At 37.4% G+C, this 26676-nt stretch overlaps 2 protein-coding genes and 1 long non-coding RNA gene across 4 annotated transcripts; 1 reads left to right on the forward strand and 2 right to left on the reverse strand.

The window, feature by feature from the left end:
- Window positions 1–87: 87 nt before the first annotated feature.
- LOC140838222 (peptidyl-prolyl cis-trans isomerase CYP40-like) lies at window positions 88–5060 on the forward strand. 2 transcript variants are annotated; one of them, XM_073204378.1, is made up of 9 exons: window positions 88–742; window positions 1767–2267; window positions 2500–2587; window positions 2671–2723; window positions 3473–3577; window positions 4160–4235; window positions 4376–4413; window positions 4495–4556; window positions 4649–5060. In XM_073204378.1, the coding sequence occupies exons 1-8, from the start codon at window positions 572–574 to the stop codon at window positions 4546–4548; spliced, it is 1086 nt and encodes a 361-aa protein (XP_073060479.1). In that variant the 5' UTR covers window positions 88–571; the 3' UTR covers window positions 4549–4556; window positions 4649–5060. The 2 variants fall into 2 exon arrangements, with proteins under 2 accessions (XP_073060479.1, XP_073060478.1); XM_073204377.1 differs by having other exon boundaries at window positions 89–742; window positions 4654–4975.
- Window positions 5061–5195: 135 nt separating this feature from the next.
- On the reverse strand, window positions 5196–7343 carry LOC140838223 (uncharacterized). The gene is made up of 3 exons (XR_012119549.1): window positions 6908–7343; window positions 6363–6723; window positions 5196–6161 (listed from the first exon to the last, which is right to left on the reverse strand). It is a non-coding gene; the product is annotated as an uncharacterized lncRNA (long non-coding RNA).
- An 11976-nt stretch (window positions 7344–19319) lies between these two features.
- LOC140838224 (uncharacterized) lies at window positions 19320–24747 on the reverse strand. The gene is made up of 3 exons (XM_073204379.1): window positions 24534–24747; window positions 22023–23805; window positions 19320–21376 (listed from the first exon to the last, which is right to left on the reverse strand). The coding sequence occupies exons 1-3, from the start codon at window positions 24596–24598 to the stop codon at window positions 19337–19339; spliced, it is 3888 nt and encodes a 1295-aa protein (XP_073060480.1). The 5' UTR covers window positions 24599–24747; the 3' UTR covers window positions 19320–19336.
- Between the last annotated feature and the right edge of the window lie 1929 nt (window positions 24748–26676).

The following is a 26676-nucleotide window of genomic DNA, read 5'->3' on the forward strand; positions in this document are numbered from 1 at the left end:
TCAAAAAAGCGAAAGTTAGATATCATAAGATGAGACGTTAAATCCAATTATAATTATAATTATCTGAAGAATATCTTCTTTTGCACACCAAAAATGAAAATATTTGAAGAAAAGAAAAAGAAAGACATGGAGTCTGGTGGAGAAACGAAATGGCTCTCCACTGTATTGCAGAATTGCAATGGGCTACGTGACAACTTCCATCATCACGTACGGACTGTAAACCTAAGCCCAACCGTATCCATTTATCTGTAACGATTGTACTCTCCTCCTGTTTCTCTCTCCCCCTCTCTCGACACACATACTCATGCTGACGCCTCGTTCACCGACCTTTCCTTTTCCCAGTTTTCACCGAAAACCGTCATAAATACCTATTAAAACCGCCTGCTGGACGAGGAATGCTCGCTGTTTGCCTTTTAGTCTTCGCCTTCTGTTTTCTTGTCACATTGTGCGCTTTTGTCTAAACCACTGGCGCTGCGCTCGAGGTTACCATTGGCTCGGGGTGGTTTTTGGTTTTTGCTTCCTGGATTGAAAAGCGTTTCGGAGTTTTGGGTTCTCTTTGCTTTGCGTGAAAATGGTTAATCCTAGGTGTTATTTGGATATCAGCATTGGAGGGGATATGGAGGGGCGAATAGTGGCGGAGTTGTATAAAGATGTCGTGCCCAAGACTGCGGAGAACTTTAGAGCTCTCTGCACTGGGGAAAAGGGTATTAGCCCTAAATCTGGTCTTCCTCTCCATTACAAGGTCGTTTCTGGTTTGGTGTTCGTCATGTGTAGTTCGTTCTCTTTTTTCCCTTTATGCTTTGTTTGCTATTGATTGGGGATTATTTGTATTTGAGGAATGTATTTGATGAAGAGATTTGAAATGACTCTGAATTTTGAAGATTTGAAATCAGCTATAACAGCAGATATAAACGCTCGATGAATTTAAACCGATGGTTTGATCCATCCAACTTTCTGAAAGAATTCTGATCAACTCTTGTTTCACAGTCGAACATTGTGTTAAATATCTCATCCTTGTTATTAAAAATTATATATTTCTGAAATGACTGCTTTTCCGTTTACCAATTAGTTGGTAAAAATTTGTTATGCATCTTTTCTTTATTGATGTTATTTATTGATAGATGGAAGCATCCATCTTCCTCTTGGTATCACACAAGTCAGCACAATTGAAATCTTATAGTGTTCAAATTATCTATTGTCTTGGTAAAATGAATGTCTATTTGTCTCAGAATGTCTATTTGTCGACAATGACTAATGAATGATTAATGCATTAATGATTCCCAAAGTTCATGCAGATCCAGACAGCACACTTATTTATCACAATTTACTTAAGAAATTTCTGTTTCTGTGTCCTTTATTCTTGACCTTTTGCCCTGAAAAAAGCTTTTGTGAATTCTTTTCCTTAGGTTGGTTGATGGTATTCTAAAAGAAACCATGTTGTCTATAATTTTAGCCCCCGGAGGTGGTCCAAACAATATTTTAACACTAACAAAGGTGGCCCATATGATAAGTTTATACTTTAATAATGCACTCTCTTGTGGGTAATTTGAAGATCGTGGAATGGTTAATATCTTAGTTTTGGATGTAGTTGTTGACTGGCTTTACACAAATTAACATCCAAAAGAACAACCCAAAACCTACTTAATAAAATATAAAGATGATTGTATTGGTAGGATTTGAACTGTGACCTCCTACTCCAAAAACAAGTGGGAATATTTCCAGAAGTTCAACTTCATTAAATAATAAAATCTAAATGTTTAATGCAGGGTACGCACTTCAATCGTGTTATCAGAGGTTTAATGGTGCAAGGTGGTGATATATGTTCTGGAAATGGAGTGGACGGTGAATCCATTTATGGGTTAAAGTTTGAAGATGAAAATTTTGAGCTCAAACACTGTCGGAAAGGGATGTTGTCAATGGCTAATTCAGGGCCAAATAGCAATGGATCTCAATTTTTCGTTGTTACAACTCAAGCCACCCATCTTGATGGGAAGCATGTCGTATTTGGAAAGGTGATCAAAGGATTAGGATTGGTTCGATCAATTGAGTATGTAGCAACCACAGATGATTACCATCCCACTATTGATGTCATAATAGTTGATTGTGGAGAAATTCCTGAGGGGGCCGATGATGGGACAATTAACTTCTTTAAAGATGGTGATGTATATCCTGACTGGCCGGTGGATCTTGATGCAAAACCGGATGACATCTCATGGTTGATAACTGCAGTAGATTCCATCAAACTCTTAGGAAATGAGTGGTACAAGGTGGTTACATTTGATAATTTTTATATCCTTCAAGTTTTATTGTCGGTAGCTTGTCTTCGTAACTGTAAATTGACCTTTACAGTGCCTGGTATAAATCTGACAGTATTTAATTTAATCTTGATTTACTTTTTCTAAATGGTTTATGTTAAGAACACAGCAATTTTTGATGTTTTCATGGGTTATCCAGTCTTCATTTTTTCTGCCACGATGTTTTAAATTTCTGCATCTACAGAAGGAAGACTACAAGATGGCCATTAGAAAGTACCGAAAGGCTCTCAAGTATCTGGATTTATGCTGGGAGATGGAGGACATTAATGAAGGTGAATGCAATAATGTTTATCAACTAAATCTTAGTAGCAGGCGCCCTTCATTATCTTATTGCCTGATCCTCGTGTTTCTACAGTACAGAGTGAGTCTCTGAGAAAAACGAAGTCTCAGATCCTTACAAATAGTTCTGTGAGTTCATATTCTCTTTCCCTCGTACCCGTACCATTTTCTTTCGTGGATCACCTACCATTATACCTTAAGTAACCACCTATTTTTGCATGTTAGTTTCATTTCTTAATGGAAGGTTACTTTTATGATCCCTAGTTGTGGATCGTGTTAGGAGGTTGATGGAATTATGATGAAAGTGATGAAAGTTGAGGGTCGTTTTGGAGAGGAATCACGATCTTGTAGATGGTTAGAGGCTCGTTAAAGAGAACCTTGTGATCTTTTAGTGTTAGGCTTTTAAGAAAATTCCAGCTTAATTATTTATTTTCTTGCAATAACTTATAAATAAATTATATCCTTCTCCCTGTCAACCACTAAAAGATCTATAAATTTCCCTACTAACTACTATAGATAAAGTCAAATCTTAACATAAATATAATAACACAAGGTGAATGGATTGATCCTATTATTCAAAATAAGATAAGATAACAACAAACTCTATCTCTAAATAAAAGATGATAGAGGCATGAACTTTCCATCTTGTTGTAGGCCCGTGACTGTTGCCTGATCTTTTTTTAGGGCATTGTTGTTACCTTTACTTAGTTCCTCTGAAATTAAAAGCACTACCACTGGTTTGACAATCTAACCAATTTTTTTAAAAGGTTGAATGAATAATTCTCTTTTTCCCTGTATAACATACTTAAACTGAAGAAGATCAAGACATGCTGAGCTCTCTATTTTACTTTCGGTGCTAATTCGAATCCTTGCTTTAGGTCTGCAAGTTGAAGTTAGGAAATCTTAAAGGAGCATTGCAGGATGCAGACTTTGCAATCCGTGATGGTAAAGATAATGCAAAAGCTTTCTACCGCCAAGGCCAGGTTGGTGCCTGATATTAGATTTTTTTTCCACTAACTTGTTTTTTAAATGTCATTATACGTTCATATGCTTCCTCACAGATTTGTTTTTACTTTGCTGCCTTTGTTTTAATGTGTTCTTTTAGATTTTCCTATGTAAGATGATCTTTGCGTTAAACATGCTTCTGCTGTGTTCTATAGGTGTTTGCTTTGTTGATATGTTTGCTTTGTTGATCTTAAATTTTCATATATTTCAAAAGCCATAACCACCCCCCTTTAATTATAGCTAGGCTCTTCCTATCCCAAACACGAACAAACTCCATCAATTCATGACTTCATATCATCCCTCAGAACCTTTCCATTTCTGTGTCACTGAAAAAAAAATTGATGAAATAAGCAAAGAAAAAAATTGTTCAAATATTTTGAGTCAATTTATCAGTGGTGGTTCCAATAAGATTAAACTCAGAAACTTGTTTGCTTCATGTTTCTTCTAGTTATTTTATATGGATTCACCTCTTTCTGGAGAAATTATCTCAGTTACCTGAAAGCTTTTCCTGCCCGTAAACTGCCATGCACAAATTCTAGTTTTGCTGCCATCTTTTTCAGGTGTATATGGCACTCAACTACATAGATGCAGCTGTTGAAAGTTTCAAGGAAGCATTAAAGTTGGAACCAAATGATAGTAAGGACCCCATCCCCACCGCCTTTTCTTCTACAAAATTAGGTTAAATTCGTAGATATCTGTGACAATACTTAATGTTAATTTTGTTAGTTTCATATGTGAAATGGCTGTATAATTGAATTGATATTTTTTCTTTATAGGTGGTATAAAGAAAGAGCTTGCTATTGCAAAGAAGAAGGTAGCCACCTTTCCAATTTATATGTACAGTTAAATGATATATGTCGATTTAGTAGTTTTAATTTGTAGACATCGTTAACAGATTGCTGATAGACTTGAACAAGAGAGAAAGGCATTCTCGAGAATGTTTCAGTAGAGATTAAGGTGTTTTGTTTTTTCTATTTAATTTTCATTTTTTCTCCTTTTTTTTTTGTATTCTTGATTCAAGCTGCTTGACATATTTTTTTGGATTGAAGTACAGGTTACTGATAACATGGTGTGGCTTTAAACTCCTTTGGTCCTGCAAAAATGTTTTAAAGAATTGCAAGACAATATGCCGCCGTCACTTAACCAAATTTTGCCCAAATGTGTTGCACAGCCAATAGTTTTGTGGTCTAACATTAACTTGTGAGCTTATGGATATTTCTGGTTGACATTGATCTCTACATTACTGATCATTTGAAATATTTTGGCAACTCTCTCCGTACAAAAAAATCATTATATTTGAACAAAAATGGACGATCTTTTTTATTGACTTGGTCACTGGTTTTATTGTTGAATTGCTGTTGTGGATTTCATTTATTGTCCAATGACTAATGTTGGTTCAATTACTAATTCGTCTTCTTCCTCAAGAGTTGAGGGCAAGGCTCAATTTTCTAGCTTCGATTGTGGCTCAATTTTCATGCTATCAAATTTCTTGCAAATTGATGGAAAATATACATGTGGGATAATACATAGCTGGAGCCGGGAAATTGCAGCAACTAGAATGCATGGGAATAGAAGATCGCGAAAATATCATATCAACCACCAAAATAAATGCAAATGTCCGAAGATACATTTCAGTTGACAATTTACAACTCATGGATCGTGGAAGTATTATAAGTGAACACTCAACCACTTCATTTATGTAATATATTCATATGCCTGAAGACAGACTCGACATGCAATGGGTAAATTTCAAGCAATTTAAGATGAAATAGAATCCTTCAAATTAAGGGACCGGGCTTTCTTCTCCTCCGACAGCCACTTGGCTAACCGGATAAGAGCTACCTCATTGGTGCACTCTCCCTGAACTGGCTCCGCGGTGCCTCTCTCCAGATTAAACCGCGAAACAGGTTTCTTCATATGCTCTTTCCGAGTTGGACAAGGTTCTGCAAATTCAAGTTAGTCGAAACATCCAGCAGCGTCACGTCACTGGTCAATCTATCCTCCTCATCAAAATTCAAAACCCAAAGAAAGAAAGTTATGCGTGTAATCTCATAAAACATTTGGCTATGCTATAGGACGACAAATTTTCGATTTTAATACTACCTGTATACGTAGATAATTTTCTTCGTTGCCCAATAATTGGAATAAAATGAAGATATGAATATCAACCATATCAGAGCTCGCATCCTGAGAAGCTTCGATCCACGGGGTGCCTCCTTTGTTGTATATCCAACCCAGCACTCCCCATTTGGCAGCTTCCCTTGCCTTGTACTTAGGTCCAACAGATTGGGCTATTCCCGTGCCCAGCGATAGGACCAGTAGCTTCTTGCCGTCCAGTGCATGTTCTAAGCCCATCGACATTTCTTTGGAAATGTGTGCTATAGCCGCAAGTGCCCGCGTTCAGCTCAGTTGAATATGTATGTTTCTTTAAATTATCTTAAGCTAGAATTCACGTTTTGGTTACACTCAACGGATTGTTTGCAGCGACGATAAGGTCGAATGTGCGAGTCTTTCCATTGGAATCCTTTGTCTCAAAGTAGTGTGGTGAAAGAAAAGTGGGAGCTGCAGAGGTACCCAAGCACACGTCTGATAATAAAGCATTCTTGGAAACATCTGTTTTTCCTTGTCAAAATATCAATGAAACTGACGTAATTCCAACTTTAAGTTTTTAGAAACAGAATTTCCATCACATTGAAGCGTTAATTGTTTTTCTTTATTAACGTACATTTTTCTACAAGTATGCTCCACAAGTAGAATGGATACCTTGGTCAAACTACTGATCAGAAAAGATGCATTGGTTTTCCTTTTGAACCAAGTGAACCAGCTTTGTTTCCACAAAGTGGTAGGTGCCAAAATTACCGTCCTTGAACTCGGAAGAATTGTATAGGATCTTGAACCTGATTCGACTAATTTTTGCCTGTACAGTGTTCTTAAACTTCTCTCTTCATCAAGCTTTTAGCATGTCTTTCCAGACTTCCAGTGGCAGTATGGGAATAGGATATAAGGGAGTATGCAGCAGCGTCATCATTTAATCTGGTGACATAGGAGGATAGATCATTCTGATTCTCGACAAAAGCTTTGTATAATCCAGGCAATTTATATCGCATCGGCACAAACTTCTCACCTCAATTATAGAGGAGCATTAGAGTCACAAGGGAAAAAGGAAGAGTACCTCTGTCAATGAACCAGTAAAAAGGATTTCATTTGCATTTATTTAAGGAGCAATTCTTTCCCTGGTTAGTACAGGTGAAAGCAAACAAAAATTAGCTATGCAATTCATCGTTATACAAAGAATAACTTGTGTTGACTAAATTAAGACAAACCTTATATCTCATCTCCTTTTCACAATATCCAGCTCCGGATGACACCATTAGTGATCGGACATCTAACTAAATGTCAATCAGGAATACAACCACCACCAAAGCTTGGTGTCCCGTGCTAAAATAGGCGCAGGCCCACAAGGAATCGGCAAGAATAGCATTTCATTCAAGACTAAGAGCAATCATATCAACTAAGTGATGAATAATGCAACATATGAATATCAAAATACCGGAAGGAAGGTTCAAATCTTGAAAATTTTATAAAGTCCAGAAACAGTATATTCATTGTTATTGAAATTCCATATACCCCATATGACACTGGCAAATATCGAATATCACAAGTGAAGAAACAAAGGGAACTAATAAACAAGGCGGGAACTGGGTTTGGTTGTAGTTGAGTTTGGGAGAAAATTGAAATTGAAAGCAGCCGTGTTAGACATGAATTTTATTGTGGCGATGATAACTAAAACCAGTAGACGAGCAGACCAGAACAACAGAATAACTTATCAGTAGCTGTTGTTCTAGTAAAACTAAACAAGTAGAAAAGGGATAACAATACAAAACCAGTAGAGAACGTTTTCTAACGTTGCTATCTTAAATGTTACCGTTAAAGAGTTCCTAGTACTAGTATTAATTGGAGCATTAAATACTATACGGAGTCATTTAATGCATATTACCCAATTAAGTATAAAACAAGACTGATTGTTTTATAGCTTTTCTGCAGGAACTTGTTTCGGTAATAAAGCTGATTGTATCAGTTATCTGAAGACTTCTCTGATTGTGAACGTTGAACTCAGTCGATTATATATACTTGGATCAAATCCTTGTTCGATACGACACTTCGCATAATATCATTTTCAAGGAACAAAGCTACTCTCTTATCAGACGAATATCAGAATTCCTTGAACATTTAAAAAGTTCAACACAAAGAAAAGTAGCACACGCTTCATAGCTTATATCTGATCTTTTGTAGATCATCTTGTGCTACTAATTCTTACACTCTTCACGATCTTTACTGCACTTATACTTTATCAGAAGAGTCTGTAATCTGAAAAGAGTCTTTTCAGAACTTTGTGTTTCGCATTTTTGTGAGTTGAGAAACTAAGAGTTTCAGTAGGCTGAGGTGTAAGTCCTTCTGAAGTGGATGTGTACAAGTGTTGTACTGTAATATCCAAAGTCTTTTAGTTATACCTTCTGGAAACAGAAGAAGGGGAGACGTAGAAGAGTTTATCTTCGAACTTCCATAAACAACTGTTGCCTACTGTTTTATTGTTTTTCAACTACTTCATCAGATTGTTTCCGCACGTTTTATTGTAATCAGGTGAAAGTATTCGTACAAGATCAACTACTATCCTTAACAGGATTTTAGTACCTCATCAGAACGAAAAACGAGTAGAGTTTATTCACCCCCCTCTAAACTCAACTTCGATCCTCAACAATTGGTATCAGTGCAGGTTATTCTTGTTTGTGAAAAACTACAACAAATGGCACACTTCAGCAAGATCCCTATGTTCTCCAAGGAAGATTTTGACGACTGGAAGATAAGAATGCAAGCTCATCTTGCAGCACAAGATGATGATATGTGGTATGTCATCACAGATGGTCCACTGAAAATCTTAAATCCTAACACAGCTGTTGCTGTTACTGACGGTGCACCACAGATGGTCGAAAAATCAAGAAGTGAATGGACCAGTGAAGATAAGAAAAAGGCCAATCTTGATAATGAGGCGAAGGATATATTGTATAAAACTCTCGACAAGAACACTTTCAGCAAGATTAAAATGTGCTCTACTGCAAAGGATATTTGGGAAAAGCTCATCCAGATATGTGAAGGGAATGAGCAAACGAAAGAAAATAAACTGTCTGTAGCAATGCAGAAGTTTGAAAATCTGAAAATGAGAGCTGGTGAAACTCTAAATGAGTTTGATGAAAGATTCAGTAGCTTGGTCAATGAGCTAGCTGCTCTGGGTAAAGAGCATAGCAACAGAGAAATAGCCCTCAAGGTGATGAGAGTCTTACCCAGAGAATGGGATGTTAAAACATTGGCTATGAGAGTGTCCAAAGACTTGAACAAATTGGAACTGCACGACTTATTAGCAGATCTAAAGGCCTACGAGTTCGAATTGGAAGTGAGAAGTGGAGAAGAGCCTTCAAACCTACCCACCAAGGCTCTTGCTGCTACTGCTACTGCCTCTACCTCTTCTACTGCTGCTGCAGTTGTACCTCAGGCATTACCTGCTGTGATCATCGACAATACAATGGAGAAGACGGCTGAACAAATCAGTAGTGATGCTATGTCTTTATTTGTAAAGAAATTCTCCAGGTTCATGAAGAAGAACCATCGAACCTATCAGGGTCCCAATCGCAATTTCAAGAAAGATTCACCATCTGGTGATATGGGATGCTTCAACTGTGGAAAGATAGGTCACTTCATTGCTGATTGTCCTAAACCAAAGAAGGATGACCAAAAGAGAAAGGATCACAAGAGGAATGACAAAAAGTCCAGAAGAGATCGAAAAGCGATGATTGCCGAAGAAAGCAAATCTAAGTGGGCGGACTCTAGTTCTGAGTCATCTGACTCAGAAAGTCATTCCAGTGACAGTGATGCAGAAGAAGTCAAATGTCTAATGGCAGACAATGACTCAACCTCGACATTTGGAGAGGTATTTGATTTTGACTCTAATGAATTTACACGAAATGACTTGATTGATGCACTGCATGAAATGGTAAAAAGAGTATTCCAGACTTTCTCAATCGTTTGAAGAAGTTAAGATTGAAAATCAGAACTTAAAGAATCAGAACAGTAAGTTAACTTGCTTGCAAGTAGACAGCTGCAATGATTTACAAGTTAAGATGAGTAAATTAATAACTGATAATGAAAGAGCCAAAACAGATTACCAGAAGGTGCTTTCTGAAAACCAGAAGTTGTCGCTACTGATAAATGCTTGGAACAAGTCTTCTGTTTCATTGGAAAAGATGCAAGAATTACAAAAACAGTCAGGAGATAGGAGTGGTCTCGGTTTTTGTAATAATGAAGGCACTTCTGAAACGAATACTAAGCCAACATTGGATATGTGCAAAGGGAAATACATTCACTTTGTGAAATCCAGTGTGGTACAGGAACCAGAAGTACCTACTGCTTCAGTTGAAAGGAATGTAAATCTGACGAACAGAAGAATGCACTATGGTCTGGGTTACGTTAAACCTAAGGAAAAAGTTGACCAGAGTTATAGATTCAGAAAAGAATTCAACTCTGGAAGACAACATCCTATTAAGGTTAAAAATTACCAGTACTACAACTCTAAACCTGTTCAGAAGAGATACAGACTGGAAAACAGAAACAGAAGGGAAGAACAACATTTTGGCATGCATACTGTTAGAAATAACAGACCTTCTGTTGCACACACATCTTTGGATACCCGAAGTACAAAGTCACCAAGAATTGTACAAATGTGAGTTCCCAAAGGACTGATAATGCTTGGACCCAAATAGATTTTGGTACCAGATACTAAAATTTGTGTTTGCAGGAACAACAGAAGGAAGCAGAAATCAGTAACTCTACATGGTATCTGGACAGTGGATGTTCCAGACACATGACTGGACAAAAAAACATACTTTCCGAAATAGTGAGCTGTACTGGACCAAAGATAACTTTTGGAGACAACTCAAAAGGTAAAACCATGGCTAAGGGTAAGATTATCCATGGTAATATAACTATTAACGATGTGTTATTAGTTGACAATCTTTGTTACAATCTAATCAGCATTAGTTAACTATGTGATAATGGGTATTCTGTGACTTTTCAAAAGCATTCATGTATAGTTAGAGATTCTACTGAAACTACTGTGTTAATTGGAAAGAGAGACGGCAATATTTACAGAGTCTCTTGGAACTCAAATCATGTCAATACTCCTACATGCTTAGTTGCTTCTCTTAGCAATAAACACTGGCTATGGCACAAGAAATTGAATAATCTGAATTTCAAGTCAATCAATTATCTCAAGAAGCAGAATATATTTGATGGATTACCTGACATTAATTTAGTTAAAAATCATGTTTGTTCTGCTTGTCAGCTTGGGAAACAGATAAGATCCAGTTTCAAGACCAAAGATAGCAAATCAACTTCAAGATGTCTGGAACTACTGCATATGGATCTATTTAGTCCTATCCCCATTTTGAGCTTAGGGGGAATGAAATATACTCTTGTTGTTATTGATGCTTTTTCTAGATTCACTTGGGTAATCTTTCTCGCAGGAAAAGATCAAACCAGTAGTCTCTTGATCAAGCTTCTAAAAAGATTCAAAATGAAAAATCTACTACCATCATTAAAATCAGAAGTGATCGGGGCACTGAATTCACTAACAAGTATCTTGAGTTATATTTGAATGAACAGGGGATTCATCATGAATATTCAGCTGCCAAAACTCCTCAACAAAACGGAGTAGCTGAGAGGAGAAATAGAACTCTAAAAGAAGCAGCTAGAACAATGCTAGCAGATGCAGACATTTCTCAGCGCTTCTGGGCTGAAGCTATCAATACTGCTTGTTACACGCAAAACAGATCTATGGTCAACAAGAGACACAACCAGACTCCGTATGAAATATGGAAAGAGAAGAAGCCCAATGTATCTTATTTTCATGTGTTTGGTTGCAAATGTTTTGTACTAAATAATGGCAAAAATCATTTGACGGCATTTGACTCAAAATCAGATGCTGGAATATTTCTTGGTTACTCTGCTGTAAGCAGAGCTTTTAGAATCTTCAACAATAGAACTCTTAATGTTGAAGAATCGATTCATGTTGTCTTCGATGAAGACAGCAGTGCTGAAATTTCTAACATATCTGATTTAAGTAACAGGCTAGACAGGATTCACTTGGAAATCGACAGTGAAGATGATGTAGAAGCAAATACCAAGGATCTTCAAAATCCAGAACCAGACACACCAATAGTGGAACCAGAAGTACAGAACTTGGATCTACCAATACCAGCAGAAGATGTTCAAGAACCTACTACTGGTTCTGTAGAAGACAATCTTAACATAACAAATCAGGAAGATACCCATTCAAATCCGTTTATCTGGAGAAAATCTCATCCTCCATCATTGGTTATTGGTAATCCAGCAGCACCGTTGAGAACCAGAAGGCAAATGCTTAATGAATATATGCATGCTGCTTTTATATCTCAGGATGAACCAAAGAAGATTGAAGAAGCTCTTCTGGATCCTAGTTGGATTGAAGCCATGCAAGAAGAGCTGAATCAATTCAAACGTAATGAAGTTTGGTTTCTAGTACCTAGACAATCTCATCAAGCTGTCATTGGAACTCGGTGGGTATTCAGAAACAAACTCAATGAAGAAGGCACAGTGGTGAGAAATAAAGCTAGATTGGTAGTTCAAGGCTTCAGACAAGAAGAAGGCATAGACTTTGATGAGACTTATGCACCAGTAGCAAGGCTCGAAGCAATCAGAATATTCTTAGCCTTTGCTGCTTTCAAGAATTTCAAAGTATATCAAATGGATGTGAAAAGTGCTTTTCTAAATGGTCTTTTACAAGAAGAAGTATACGTCGAACAACCTCCAGGTTTTATCGATCATTTTTCTCCGCATCATGTATTTAAATTACACAAAGCATTATATGGTCTAAAACAGGTACCTAGAGCTTGGTATGACACTCTATCACAATTTCTTATTGATCATGATTTTACCATCGGAGCAGTAGATAAAACTTTATTTACTTTAGTCAAAGATAAGCACATTCTTTTAGTACAGATCTATGTTGATGATATTATTTTTGGGTCAACTAACCCCAAATTATGTGCAAAGTTTGGAAAATTGATGCAGGATAAATTTGAAATGAGTATGATGGGAGAATTAACATTCTTCCTAGGATTACATATTAAGCAATCAGAGACTGGAATCTTTATAAATCAAGCCAAGTACACCAAGGAGCTTCTGAAAAAGTTCGGAATGGAAGCATGCTCTGCTGCTTCTACTCCAATGAGCTCATCTATTAAGCTTGATAAAGATGAAAGTTGTATTCCAGTAGAGGTAACTCAGTATCGAGGTCTTATTGGTTCTTTATTATATTTAACTGCCAGTAGACCAGATATCATGTTTGTTGTTTGCATTTGTGCTAGATTTCAATCTAACCCCAAACAATCTCATTATATTGCTGCTAAACGTATTTTGAAGTACTTGAAAGGAACTCAAAACGTCGGCTTATGGTATCCCAATGATTCATCGTTAAATCTTATTGGATATTCAGATGCTGATTATGCAGGTTGCAAACTAGACCGAAAAAGCACAAGTGAGTTTTGTCAATTTCTTGGTGATAGGCTGATATCCTGGTTTAGCAAGAAACAGACTTCCATAGCCACATCTACTGCAGAAGCAGAATATCTGGCTGCTGGAAGCTGCTGCTCTCAGATACTATGGATTCAAAAACAGTTAAGAGACTATGGGATTCAAGCCTCCGAATCACCTATATTCTGTGACAATACCAGTGCAATTGCAATCACACGAAATCCAGTACTTCATTCCAGAACGAAGCACATAGACATCAAACATCACTTTATTAGAGATCATGTGCAGAAGAAGAACATTCGTCTGGAATATGTTTCTACTGATCAACAAACAACAGATATCTTCACGAAACCCTTACCAGAAAATAAGTTTTCTTACTTTCGTAATTCTCTTGGTTTGATAGATTTAACTTGATTATTTTCTGTTAACTTAGTTAACTTTTATCCTTACTCGCTTATTTATCGTATTGAACTAACAGTAAGATATTTGCAGAAAAGCAGAAGAGAAAAGTCAGATAAGCAAAACTGGAATTTTATTAGAAACCATTTTAGTACATTACACGATGCAAAAGTAAAAATAGTAGATCTTCTTTGCTATTTAACCAGTAGCGTTACATGTAGCGTTTGTCTTCTAGGAGCTCTCTGATATTTGCTTGCAAAGTACTTCAACAGGAAAAAGATGGTCTTCCTCGAAGAGAAAGGCCTAGAAAGAATCTAGCAAGCTTAGGTCTTGCCAGCACTAATGTAATTTTTAGATGCCTTACAGGGCATCAGAGAGGATTTCAGCATCATCAATCCACCAGCACTCTCTTATTGCATTAGCATGCTTCTGGAAGAAATCGATGCTACATTTTAAACTCAATCGAAGCAAAAGATCTGCTTGACTGTGGAAACTACAACTCCAGGAGTGTATTTCAAGGATCATTACGAAATTTATGATACCCTCAAACTTCTCTCTGGACAATTTTGCTCCATCTCCTGAATCAAACTCTAACTCTCTTTTTACTTGAGTTTTCATTGTTTTTGTTTAACTTCGTTCAAGCTTTGCAGGTATTTATAGAGGGAACAAAGACTCTTGTGAATCGCAAGATTGCGACTGTTCATTTTCAACGGCTCAGATTGAGAGATGGCCAAGAGTCACTTGTCGCAATTATGACCATTTATTAATTGCATTTACCGAGGGGGAACAGTATCTTAGTCAGACTAAGAGTTTGACACCTTTTCAGAAAACAGATAGGATGTTTGTCTTTTCGATAAAACTACAAGTCTGCTGGTTTTGACAAAGTGCTCGCATATTTCAGCACCCTGAAACTTCCAGCAGACGTTATCATAAAATGACAAGTCCTTTTCTGAATTCTTTTAGTAACCGTCTGGACAGCCCGCTCTTTTTCAAAATTTTCAAAATCATTCGTCTTTCTGACAGTTTCTGCAAAACTTTTCAAACACTCAACCAAGAACATACTGACACGTGTCTTTATGTTTATTTGACGGCTGTATATCTATTTCATATTTCACATTTTCACCTTTACTGTTTCATAACTATCGCTATTCAGATACTGCTTTCTCTATATCATCAACTAACTACTGCAAAATTTTTCTGATCTCATCTGCATACAGAAATGGCTGGAGCATACACTCTTAACGCTTATCAAGTTAACTTTGCTTCCGTTCTCAACATCAAGGATGAGAATCTCTTGAACATGTTTCAGGATATTGAGAAATCGGGACTCCGGAAATTCCTGGAAGCACCAGCAGTTATCTACAAAAATGCTCTCCTGGAATTTTACGCTAAAGCAACAGTGCATGAAGGAAGGATTGTTCATACTCAAGGAGATGCTTCTATCTCCATTGATGCCGCACACCTAGGAGCAACCTTCCTCCTTCCACTTTCGGGTACGTCTGAACTCTCTGATATTTCCAAGACAGATGTCTGTTGCACTCAGCTCTTTCTCAGCATCTGGAGAAGAAGTGTCTCCTTCCTGTCACAAGAAATTGCTCAAAATAGAGTATCAGATTCTGGCCGATATTGTGGCTAAAGCTATTTTGATCAAGGCCGGCACCTTCGACAAGTTGACGAAGGAGAAAGTTCAAGTAATGACCGACATCTCTAAGGGGATTAAGGTGGACTGGAGTCATTTTATTTTCAGAATTATGAAGGATATGGTTGTCAGGAGAAGTTCTGGTTTCGCGGTTCAGATCAGTGTTTTGCTCAAGGATGCTGGTTTCGCATCTACCAGTGATCTCGATGCTACTTCAGTCACCATGATTGATGCTGCAAATGTATTGGCTCTAAGGCCTAAGCCAACAGTGGCGGAGTTTGTTGCGATGAAGAAGGAAATTGGGGAAACTGCTTCTGAGGCTCCCAAACCTCAAAAGAAAATTTCAAAGAAACGATTGATTATTTCGACGGATTCCGATAAAACAGCATCAGAAGAGTCTGCTGCTGCTGTTCAACCAGCAGTGCCAACCCTAGCCAAGAAGAAACCGCGCACCATTCTTAAGATTAAAAAGACAGCAGCACTGTCTAAAATTGAGAAAGTACCTATTCGTCAGGTCTTTCCAGAAACGGTTCCTTCTGCTCGATCAACTGCTTCTTCGACTGCACACGCTACTACGTCTGTTTCAGCACCTTCTACTGCTACTGTTTTTAAGCCAACATCTGGAATCGTTATTCGGGAACCAGCAAGCGGGTCTTCTGCTTTCCGACCTATTGCGCCTATTTCATCTTCTGACAAAGGCAAAGGGAAAATGGTTGAAGAACCACCTATTTTTGGTCACAAAACCATTGTCACCACCGGCGTTGATCTTCATCTAGCCGAGATTGAGACCTCTGCAAACGATGACATGAATTTCTTTGATGAATGTCATACTGTCCGTTTGTTTCATTCCTTTGCTTACTTCAAAACAAAAGGGGCTTATGGCAAAATGATGAATGCGGAAAAGAGAATTTTTCAGCTGGCAAAAACAGAAAATGTCATCGAGGCCTTGCGCAGAAGGAACTTCATCCTCGATCAGCTGAAATGTCAGAAATTAGAATCAGTTCTGAAAGTTCTTCCATCGAATTTTGATCCTGCCGTTCCTACTGCTGTTCAGGATCAAAATGTTATTTTGATTCTTTCTGACAGATTAAAGCAGATGAGTGAACAACTTCTTGCTCAAGAACAAGGCTTTGGAGAGCCTACTGTTTATCATGTTGGCCTTGTCCCGATCTTTCAACAGAATCAGACAGTTGAGGAAAGGACTACAGCCTCCCCAAAGGCTGTTGTTCATAGTACTCCTGCATCTCCGACTAGGCCCATTCAGTCCTCATCACTATTGTCCGTGCATGAACTGGCTTTAGTTGAGGAAGTCATTGAATCGATTGTCCCTACTGTCTCTACCACTTTGGAAGCAGCACCGGCTATTTCCTTGCCCCCTTCTGGTTCTCCTACCCCAGGGCACCAATTAGTAGAACCAGATGCTACTTCTTTACTGCCGCATCTAGAGTTGTTTTCTGCTGCACATCAAGCAGAAATGAACATTCTTCTGGAACAGCCTTCTGCACCTTCTATTGAAGCACCTTCAGTTTCACAGGCTGTTACTGTCCCAATGGAAGAAGCTTTGGCCTCTGACTTGGCCATTCCTACTGAAGATATTACTCTTCCTCTGGTTACTGTTGAACCTACTGTTTCTGCAATTCCAGCAGAAAGCACAGCAGACCCTGCTCCTTCTACTGCATTGATGGATGCTCCTCCTGTTTCTACTGCATTGATGGATGCTCCTCCTGTTTCTACTGCGTTGACTGTCTCCCTCCCTGTTTTTACTGCGACGAATTCTCGTCTTTCTGAGATCAAACAACGCATTCTTGCACGAACTCCCTCCCCGGAATCAGATACCTTTGACCTGGAACATCAAATTCGGTTTCTACAAACCGAACTCAATAACGTCTCTGATTTAGTGAAACGTATATCTTGTGAAAACCTAGCGGAATTCAGTGGTGCTAAATCTTTCCGAGAGCGAATGGGGAAATACATATATCTCACTAAGGAGACCACGGACAAGATGTATGCTGAAACCTCCGTTTTCAGACAAGCTATATCAAGGACTCACGGCACCATCATGCTTGCTCAAAATGATATACTCACTCGAATCACTGAGCATGATGATCTTTTTCAATCACTCTCTACTTCTGTGGAACTTTTGGATGCCAAGATTGACTCTCAAAATAAATCTATCACTACATTAGATAATCGCATCTCTTCTCAGACCCCGTATCTGGAGATGCTAACCGATGGCATTCAAAATATTTCCGGCAGACTGAATGATCTCTTTACCCATGTGGTGGCCGCTGATGCCAAAAAGGGGGAAGATAGAGGAGATAGAGGAGATCAAGCAGGAGTTAGGCAAACAGAAGATGAGGCTGAACCTTCTAACAGAAGAGATCAAGAACCTCAAAATGAAGAAATCATTTACAGGGACATTGGAACCGATTGATTTGTTTCCTTTAATGCGTTATTAACATTATCCGTTTGTTTAAATGATTATCTGTTTTACTTAACGCCTTTCTACTGTTTAGGTTTTGGCATCACCACAAAAGGGGAAATTGTTAGACATGAATTTTATTATGGCGATGATAACTAAAACCAGTAGACCAGCAGACCAGAACAACAGAATAACTTATCAGTAGCTGTTGTTCTAGTAAAACTAAACCAGTAGAAAAGGGATAACAATACAAAACCAGTAGAGAACGTTTTCTAACGTTGCTATCTTAAATGTTACCGTTAAAGAGTTCCTAGTACTAGTATTAATTGCAGCATTAAATACTATACGGAGTCATTTAATGCATATTACCCAATTAAGTATAAAACAAGACTGATTGTTTTATAGCTTTTCTGCAGGAACTTGTTTCGTTAATAAAGCTGATTGTATCAGTTATCTGAAGATTTCTCTGATTGTGAACGTTGAACTCAGTCGATTATATATACTTGGATCAAATCCTTGTTCGATACGACACTTCGCATAATATCATTTTCAAGGAACAAAGCTACTCTCTTATCAGACGAATATCAGAATTCCTTGAACATTTAAAAAGTTCAACACAAAGAAAAGTAGCACACGCTTCATAGCTTATATCTGATCTTTTGTAGATCATCTTGTGCTACTAATTCTTACACTCTTCACGATCTTTACTGCACTTATAATTTATCAGAAGAGTCTGTAATCTGAAAAAAGTCTTTTCAGAACTTTGTGTTTCGCATTTTTGTGAGTTGAGAAACTAAGAGTTTCAGTAGGCTGAGGTGTAAGTCCTTCTGAAGTGGATGTGTACAAGTGTTGTACTGTAATATCCAAAGTCTTTTAGTTATACCTTCTGGAAACAGAAGAAGGGGAGACGTAGAAGAGTTTATCTTCGAACTTCCATAAACAACTGCTGCCTACTGTTTTATTGTTTTTCAACTACTTCATCAGATTGTTTCCGCACGTTTTATTGTAATCAGGTAAAAGTATTCGTACAAGATCAACTATTATCCTTAACAGGATTTTAGTACCTCATCAGAACGAAAAACGAGTAGAGTTTATTCATCCCCCCTCTAAACTCAACTTCGATCCTCAACAAGCCGGAATATGGAACAGAGGCCAGACAATCTAACTATACAAACACAAAGACAAAAAACATACAAGCTTAAAAATAAACCATCAATACATTGATGTTTTCATTATTATGCGAAAAAAAAATATGGGAGAATCATTCACAAAAACTTTGCAGTTACGAAAACAATAAAACTTTTGTTGACTTGAATTAAGGTTGCTCACATGCATAATGACAGAACCAATACTCGAAGACGGCTTGAAGAACATCCATGGATGCCAAGTTTTATATGAAACAATAGAAGCCTCCCAAAAAATGAAACAAAACAAGTACGAAACAGATTTTAAACTGGTGCAACCATTGATTTTTCATCACCAATGACCATGAACGACCAAGTACCCCCGAAATACCGTAGAACTGTAAAACCCGGAATTATCAACTTTTAGTGTTAATCTTTACTAGGATGTTGCTAAACTTTATACTCAGCTTCCTTCCGCCAAAATTGCTTAGTCAAATAACTTTGGAAAAAAACAGTAAAATAGAACGATTGCTTATTCATAACTTGCTAATTCATTACCCTCCATCTTGGAATTTACAGGGTTTAAAAGAGAGTTTGTGAAGAGGGTTGGTGGGCCTCTCACAAAGAAGCTCTCAGAGTCACTTTCTATAGCGCGGGGACACTTTCCAGGGGAATCATTTGGCGAGTGGGTAAAGGGAAGTTCAAACAGATGATCCCCCCATATATCATAAGTAAATTTTTCCTCAAGACCTGCCTTCTCCTCTACACTGATCTCTTTCTTGAACAAGGTCTTCACCTCGCGCTCACCCGATTTCTGGTTTTGAAGTTTGGATCCAGGTGCCCGGGCATGAGGAGCAATTCTCGATGTTGAAGCCAAATATGGAGACTGACATGCCCAGGTTGGGGCAGCTCTCCAAGCACTAGGAAACGTTGCAGAAGGCAATAGAACAGCCTTGGAAGCCACATTCCTAGTCAAACTCGGCCTTTCTAGAGGGGAGCAGCCCGGATTTTTGTTCCCGCATTTTGAAGAAACCTCAATTTCCAGAAGATTGACCATAGAGGGAGTATCAGAGATTTCTTCATCATCGCATTTCTGGTCAGGTGTCTGAGCAAATGGGTTTCTATTCTCCACAAATTGTTCCCCATCAGGAGACACTAGACATGATCGTTTAGGAATTATGGATGAAACAGGAGACAAAGGAGATGAAGGGGTAGAATTGCCACTCTGACTGCTTGATAACTCAAAAAGTCCGATAGTAGAACTCTTTTTCTTTTTTCGCCTCCTTACCTTTTCTTTCGCAATGATAACCCTCAGGTTTCTTGAGTCAGTTGCATCTTGCGCATCAGAATTCACAACACATAAAGATTTTGACAGTCCTGACGCTAATCTGAACTCTGGTTGAGCACCCAACAGAGTGTTATTTTTCATCTGACATTTTGCAGCAGGATCATCATGCCCTTTGCCAGAGATATTACAATCAAGAGATTTACCAGAAGATTCCAAGGTCGAGGCTTCCTCTTTTTCAAATGATCGTTCTACGAGATTCATAGTGGAAGAGGATTTTTTTCCATTTTTAATTTCATCAGGAAAAAAGGCAGTAAAACAGGGAAGGAGACTGACCAGCAAAAACGACAAGGTGGCAGCAACAAGGACCACAACCACAGCTTTCTTGACAAGTATCCAGAACATCGATCTTTTGCAGAAGTCCATCATATACATTGGTAAACTTGCTTTCATAGGTATCACAAGAATCCCAGTAGCCAAAACCAGCTCAAGGTTCCTCTGTATTCTGGCCGAGGAAAAATCAGTCTGGTAAGATAGTTGAAGCCTCATAGATTCTCCAGGTTGAAGAGAAAAACCTTTACAATTACGTACTCTAAACCCATCCAAACCACATTTTGAACCTGAAACATCAATTCGTATAACCTCCATAGAAAGATCACCCGAGTTCTTGGCATAGACCTCTTTTGTCAGGGGCTGGTAGCAGGAAGAACTTTTCTCCGTAGAGGCAAAAGACGAAAAATTTAGTTTAGTTGGCAATTTTAGTTTAAATTCTAAACCTTGCACAGGTTCAGATTCCTCCAGCAACACCATTGAGAGTGACCCTCCAAATCCTTGCAGCGAAATCCACTCTACACCAGAGAGATTGTTTCTAACCAAAGCTGAACTTCTCCACTCACATCGATTGGACGGTTGAAAAAGAATTGGACCAAAAAATGCACTACCATGAGGATGAATAAGCGCCTCAGTTATTGCATTGTCTGCCAACGAGAACCCATACCTTATTGGTGAAGATAATTTATCGCTCAGAAAAGTCTTAGATGAAGAAGGTAGTAAAAGCAACTCCGATGTCCTGCACTTATCAATGACTTCCCCAGAATTTAAAATAAGTTGCATAGCAATTGGTTGTTGGCTCGGGTTTTTAACAGCAATCCACTGGGAGCAATAATTTCCAACATGAACCATTGGAAATAGTAATTCATTATCATCAAGAACAGACATAAAATTTGAAGTGGCTTGCGATTTCCAATTCCTCAGGACAAATTCTTCCGCTTCACTTGAATCCATGGCCTTCAAATAATTATTAGCACAATTCAAGGTTACTCACAAAACAACTTGAAATAATTTAGATTAAACTCAAAAGATCATTGAAGCAACAAAACAAGTGATATTTTGAGTACATATTATTATTTAAAACCAGAAAAATGGCATAAAGCACAAAAAAGATATTGTCGCGAACATGCAGGTGATCGCATTTTGGAACTAAATTGCACAATTTTTTTCTGGCCATCACAGTGATGTGGTTGACTAAGTAATGTGGTATGTTAAAAGCCTGAACTTTTGCATTATTTAAAAGACCAGATCCAGCAATCTGTTCTCTCTGCTTCAAGTATTGAAATCTGGACATCATTATGATTTGCAGTACGACACTGAATTGCAATTCAATACCTCATGAAATGTGGTACGCCAAGGGTAAGCAATCATGTTTTTTTGATTTTCTAGTTCATCAAAAGTATAAATGTATGTTTTTGCTCCATTAAGGTATAACACATGCAACTACCAACCATAGCCAGCGAGCAAAAAAAGTTCAGGCACTCAATGTAGCAACAAGAGACCAAAATACCAATTCAAGGATTAAAGAAGAGTCGTGGAAAAATCACACGCTAATCCAAGAAAATTTGTTTCAAGGAAGAAACAAGAGGCAAAATCTCTTTACCTTGGTCTCAGAAGGTGCCTGAATGCTGCTTCTGTAAGATGTTTGTCTTCCTTTGATATAAACAATATTGTTGATTTTTTGTGCATATCCAACAGAATAATCTAACTCCTTATCTTTGGAGCAGATATTGATTACATCTATGCAAGGTATTTCTATCTGAGAAATTCTAGAGTCATTTATCCATACAAGTAATTTGCAGTCCAAGTCTGCTCGGGGTGTTCCTAGATGAGTGTAATTGAGAATAGCCACTTGTGTGGTGGACCGAGGAAAAAGCAAGAGTCCTTCAACTGACTTGATTTCAAAAGTATTTGTACCATCTCCGGCTTCGCTGACCTTGATCGCATTCAATAGATATGGATGATTGTTTCTCACTGCCAGGGCAAAGGTACTAGATCCATTTGAGCTGCATGGAACTAAGGTCTCTATAAAAACAGAAACATTGCCTGTATCCATAGCTGAGTGTGGACTCAGTTCCACATCAAGGGGTATCATAAGAGTATCAATTCTATTTGTAGATGATCTCAACAACAAACAGAAAGCACCACCAACTTTTCCTTCAAAACGTTGTGAAAAGTCTAATTCCATGACAGCCTCGGTTTTTTGAGGAGCAATCTCCCAATTCATGTGTGGCCTCATGGAAATGTGTGGTGAGCCAACTACGCCACTTTCCACATCCAACCAATCTTTAGCACTCAATATATTGTAGTCACTTGTATCCTCCACAGTGTGAATGCGGCAAACAGCTTTTGATGAACCTGAAGTATTTCTCGAAGAAACAGATATCCAAGCATTTATCTCCTCCACATAGAGAGTTTCATTGAAAGGATTAAACAAAGACAGATTCTTTCTCCACCTTCCAATGGAGGAAACATTAAGATCAATCAAAGGCTTTATCAAATAAGGTGACTCAACAGCAAAGCCTTTAGCATGAACAAGGAAACCACCAATACTTGTCTGTAAAACCAGTTGGGTTGATGATAATCCCAACTTTGTGGGCAAAAAAATAAAGCATATTGATGCAACCTCCCCTGGGGCCAATAATGTTTCACTAAAATTGCAAGGATAAAAATGCAAGTTGCTACTATAAGGGTGATAGATACTCAAATTTCTGTCATCACCTATATTCTTCACTGTTAAAAACGCTAAGGAAGGATGATACACATTCTTACGTCCCCAATCCAGCAGTGAAGGATTTATTTCCACAGGAGGGGTAGACAAGTCATCCAAAGAGTCATATTTCACAGTATCAACATTTTTCCCTGATTTTGATAGGAGAGTTTTATAGTCAGATGATGGTCTTGTACAAGAGGAATTTTCTGTTTGTCGTTCAAAACCATCTTCCTGCTGCAAAGAACACAAAATGGTTCTCCCATCCGATAACTGGAAGATACTACGGTCAAGTGACCTACTTATGCTGCTACCTACTTGCTTCAGTCCAGAGGAAAAATCCCCAGAATCATCTAACACTTCTAAGTTAGAATCAATTTCATCAAACAAAACCCCAGACAACGTTGACGGGAAACAGAAAGAATTCAAAGGCAGGCATATGTTTTCAAGACCACGTTGCTGCACAGTACTACTCGAAACCATTTCTGAACTATTATGACCACCAAATACATCAGAATAGCTTGTATCGAAATTGGCCCCATAGGACCCACACGTCTCAGTATCCAACTGATTTGACGCTTCGGTTACAGGGTAGCGCTTGCAAGTTACAAGAGCCAACACAGAACACAACAGAACCACCGCACAGCACAGATTCTTGGCAAATTGAACCACGTCCCTGGATAGAAAATCGTTATTAATATGTCCCATGTGAAGAAATCCTCAATGATTTAAACAATGGAAACGAAAAATACAAATAAACGAAGTTAGGAGGAAAAGAAATTCAGGGAGGTTTTTTCAAGAAAATCGTCTCAGAAGGAAAACAGAACTGTAAGGTAACTAACTCATTTATGAACTAAAAGACTATGGCCAAAAACTTTCGATGACTAACAACAAATATTCATATTTTCGCGAGATACCAAACAAACCCATCACCAAAAAAACAAGAGTTCTTCGAACGAAAGGCAGTAATAGAAGAAAAACTTCAGATTTTCAAACAAAAACAAAAATTCATAGCGCCATCATTATTAATCTGGCTTTGACTAGATTGGTTAGAATCTCAACTAATTAATAAATACTCCCCAAAAAAGAATAAACCAAAAATTATAACCTCGAAGCGAAACCAATCACACGTCACTTTAGCTACAGCATAACATCAGGAGTTCAGGACAATCAACCCAATGACACGGTTGGAAAGCTAGACTTTGTTCACAAGACCCGGAAAGTCTCCCCTTTAAACACCAGCTCCAAAAAAAACATTTTTAACATAAAACATCAAACTTCACGCAGGATTAAAAACAAACGCTCTTAACGGTCTGATTATCAAAGATACTCCCAGAAAACAGCGAAAGAAAAAAAAATCCAGCACAAAACAGAAAAAAGAAAAACAAAAATGAATGAGTTTACCGGCGGCGTAACATGGAGAAGAGCCTCAGTATGAGACCTTCGATAATTAGGGTTTGAGATACCATTCTCAAAGCAAGGCTACACCATCTATACGATAATCAAAAAACATATATCAAAACTCCAAGAATTTGAACTTTAGGCCTCTTCATATTCAGCTCAAAAAAAAAAAAAAAAAAAAGTGGGTGCTGATGAAAACGGGGTGAATGGCCTGATGAACTTGAAAATAATAATAAAAATAAAAATAAACCCCACCTCTGCTGAATTTATTCTCTTTTGCCCCTCGAGTTTTGGTTATTACGAGGCAAGGTACATTGAAGGGAAGTACAAGGCTATGATAATGACAGTGTATTCTCAAAACTATATGGTTTTTGCTGAGTCTATTCATTTATGGACTGATTTCAAAGTTTAAATCTAAGATTAATTACTATATAGATATTTTATTAATATAAATTTTTTGATAAAAATATAATCAAATATTGAATTATGAACGATGGAACTGAAGTTTGATAAGATTGAGATTTTAACTTAATTTAATGTCAAAAACTAGTTATTATAGTTGAGTTATGTCCCTGTCTCGATATTAACAGTCGGTTATTTTATTTTTTATCGATGAAATTACATAATGTACCATTTTCAATGAAATGGTGTAGAATTCTTATATTTATCAAAATATAAATATAATAAAATAGTAGTGAGATGGACTTGAAATGCCTTGTTATGAAATGGTGGGCCGTGCATGAAATATTCTTCCGGCACATAACTATTTTCTGATCACCCAATTGACACACAAGTGTTATTCAATTTTATCGGGAAGGAATAAGTGATTTCGGCCATATTCTATTTATCCGCCAATCTTTAAAGTCTAAGATAATAGGAATATATTATATCCATTAATTATGTACAATCTCGACTTTGTTGTTAGATTTAACGTTACCGAAGCATTAATGAAAACTAATATTGTTTTTTTAAAAAAAATTATAACGATATAACTCGCGAAAGAAACCCTCAAACTAACATAATAACATGCAAATCAAATTAATTGAACCGTAATCGAAAAATTGTTATTTTTTAATTGAAAATTAAGATTGTTGTGCTAGGTATGAGACACACCGTATATTAATTTTCATTGTCCTAACTTGCTAATGAAATATGATTTAATTATTATACTAAAAAAATGTGTAGACGTCTATGTTTTATTATTACAACTATCATGTTGCCACTTGACGCCTGACGGGTACCAACTTGGGGCACAATTTTATTATGTAAAATGTTGTAATTACAAAATTATAATCTATTCACGAATGAAACGGTGAAATTGATTTCCTATGAGTAATTGGATGATTATGCAAATTTAAGATGAATTCGTTAGGTAGCATGAGCTCCTATTAAAAAATAAATCAATAAATAAACTGACAAGCATAATGATAATTTTTTAAGAACGTTATATGGTGAACGTGTTTGCAAACTAGCATGGTGCACGCTTTTTTCAGACATAATTTTAATTTTTCGGTAACAGACAAGATACTTTGGCTTTCACATGTTTGTAGACTGAGACAGATCTAGTTTAGATCGGTCATTGGCCGTAGCTTATCGATAATTTTTTTTTATTATTATGTAAGTTTTTTACTTGGTTCCCTCTTGCACATCCAAAGCTCGTCTTACCTTCTTGATATTACATTAAGTTCAAGATTCTCACAACTCTAATTCTTAATTTCGTCCCTATTTGTATGTGTAAAACTTGTGTGAGACGGTCTCACGAGTCATATTTTGTTAGACAGATTTCTTATCTGGGTCATCCATGAAAAAATATTATTTTTTATGCTAAAAGTATTACTTTTTATTGTGAATATCGGTAGGGTTGACCCATCTCACAGATAAAGATTCGCGAGACTGTCTCACAAGAGATCTACTATCGGTCTCACCAGAGACCTACTATTTATTTTTATAATATTTCACATGTTTGTCGAAATTTTTTTTTTTTGATAAGAAACTAATATATTGATAATAGTAAGTCAAAGATTACATTAGGAAGTGGACAAGCCATCCACAAATAAAAGACCACTAGATTTAAAAAGACGAAGCCTGTAACTTATAAATGTCAATCAATCAACATGAGATGAAACACCAGTCCCTAACTAGATCT

Source organism: Primulina eburnea, chromosome 8 (assembly GCF_022965805.1).
Source record: "Primulina eburnea isolate SZY01 chromosome 8, ASM2296580v1, whole genome shotgun sequence".
In the NCBI taxonomy this organism is placed as follows: Eukaryota; Viridiplantae; Streptophyta; class Magnoliopsida; order Lamiales; family Gesneriaceae; genus Primulina; species Primulina eburnea.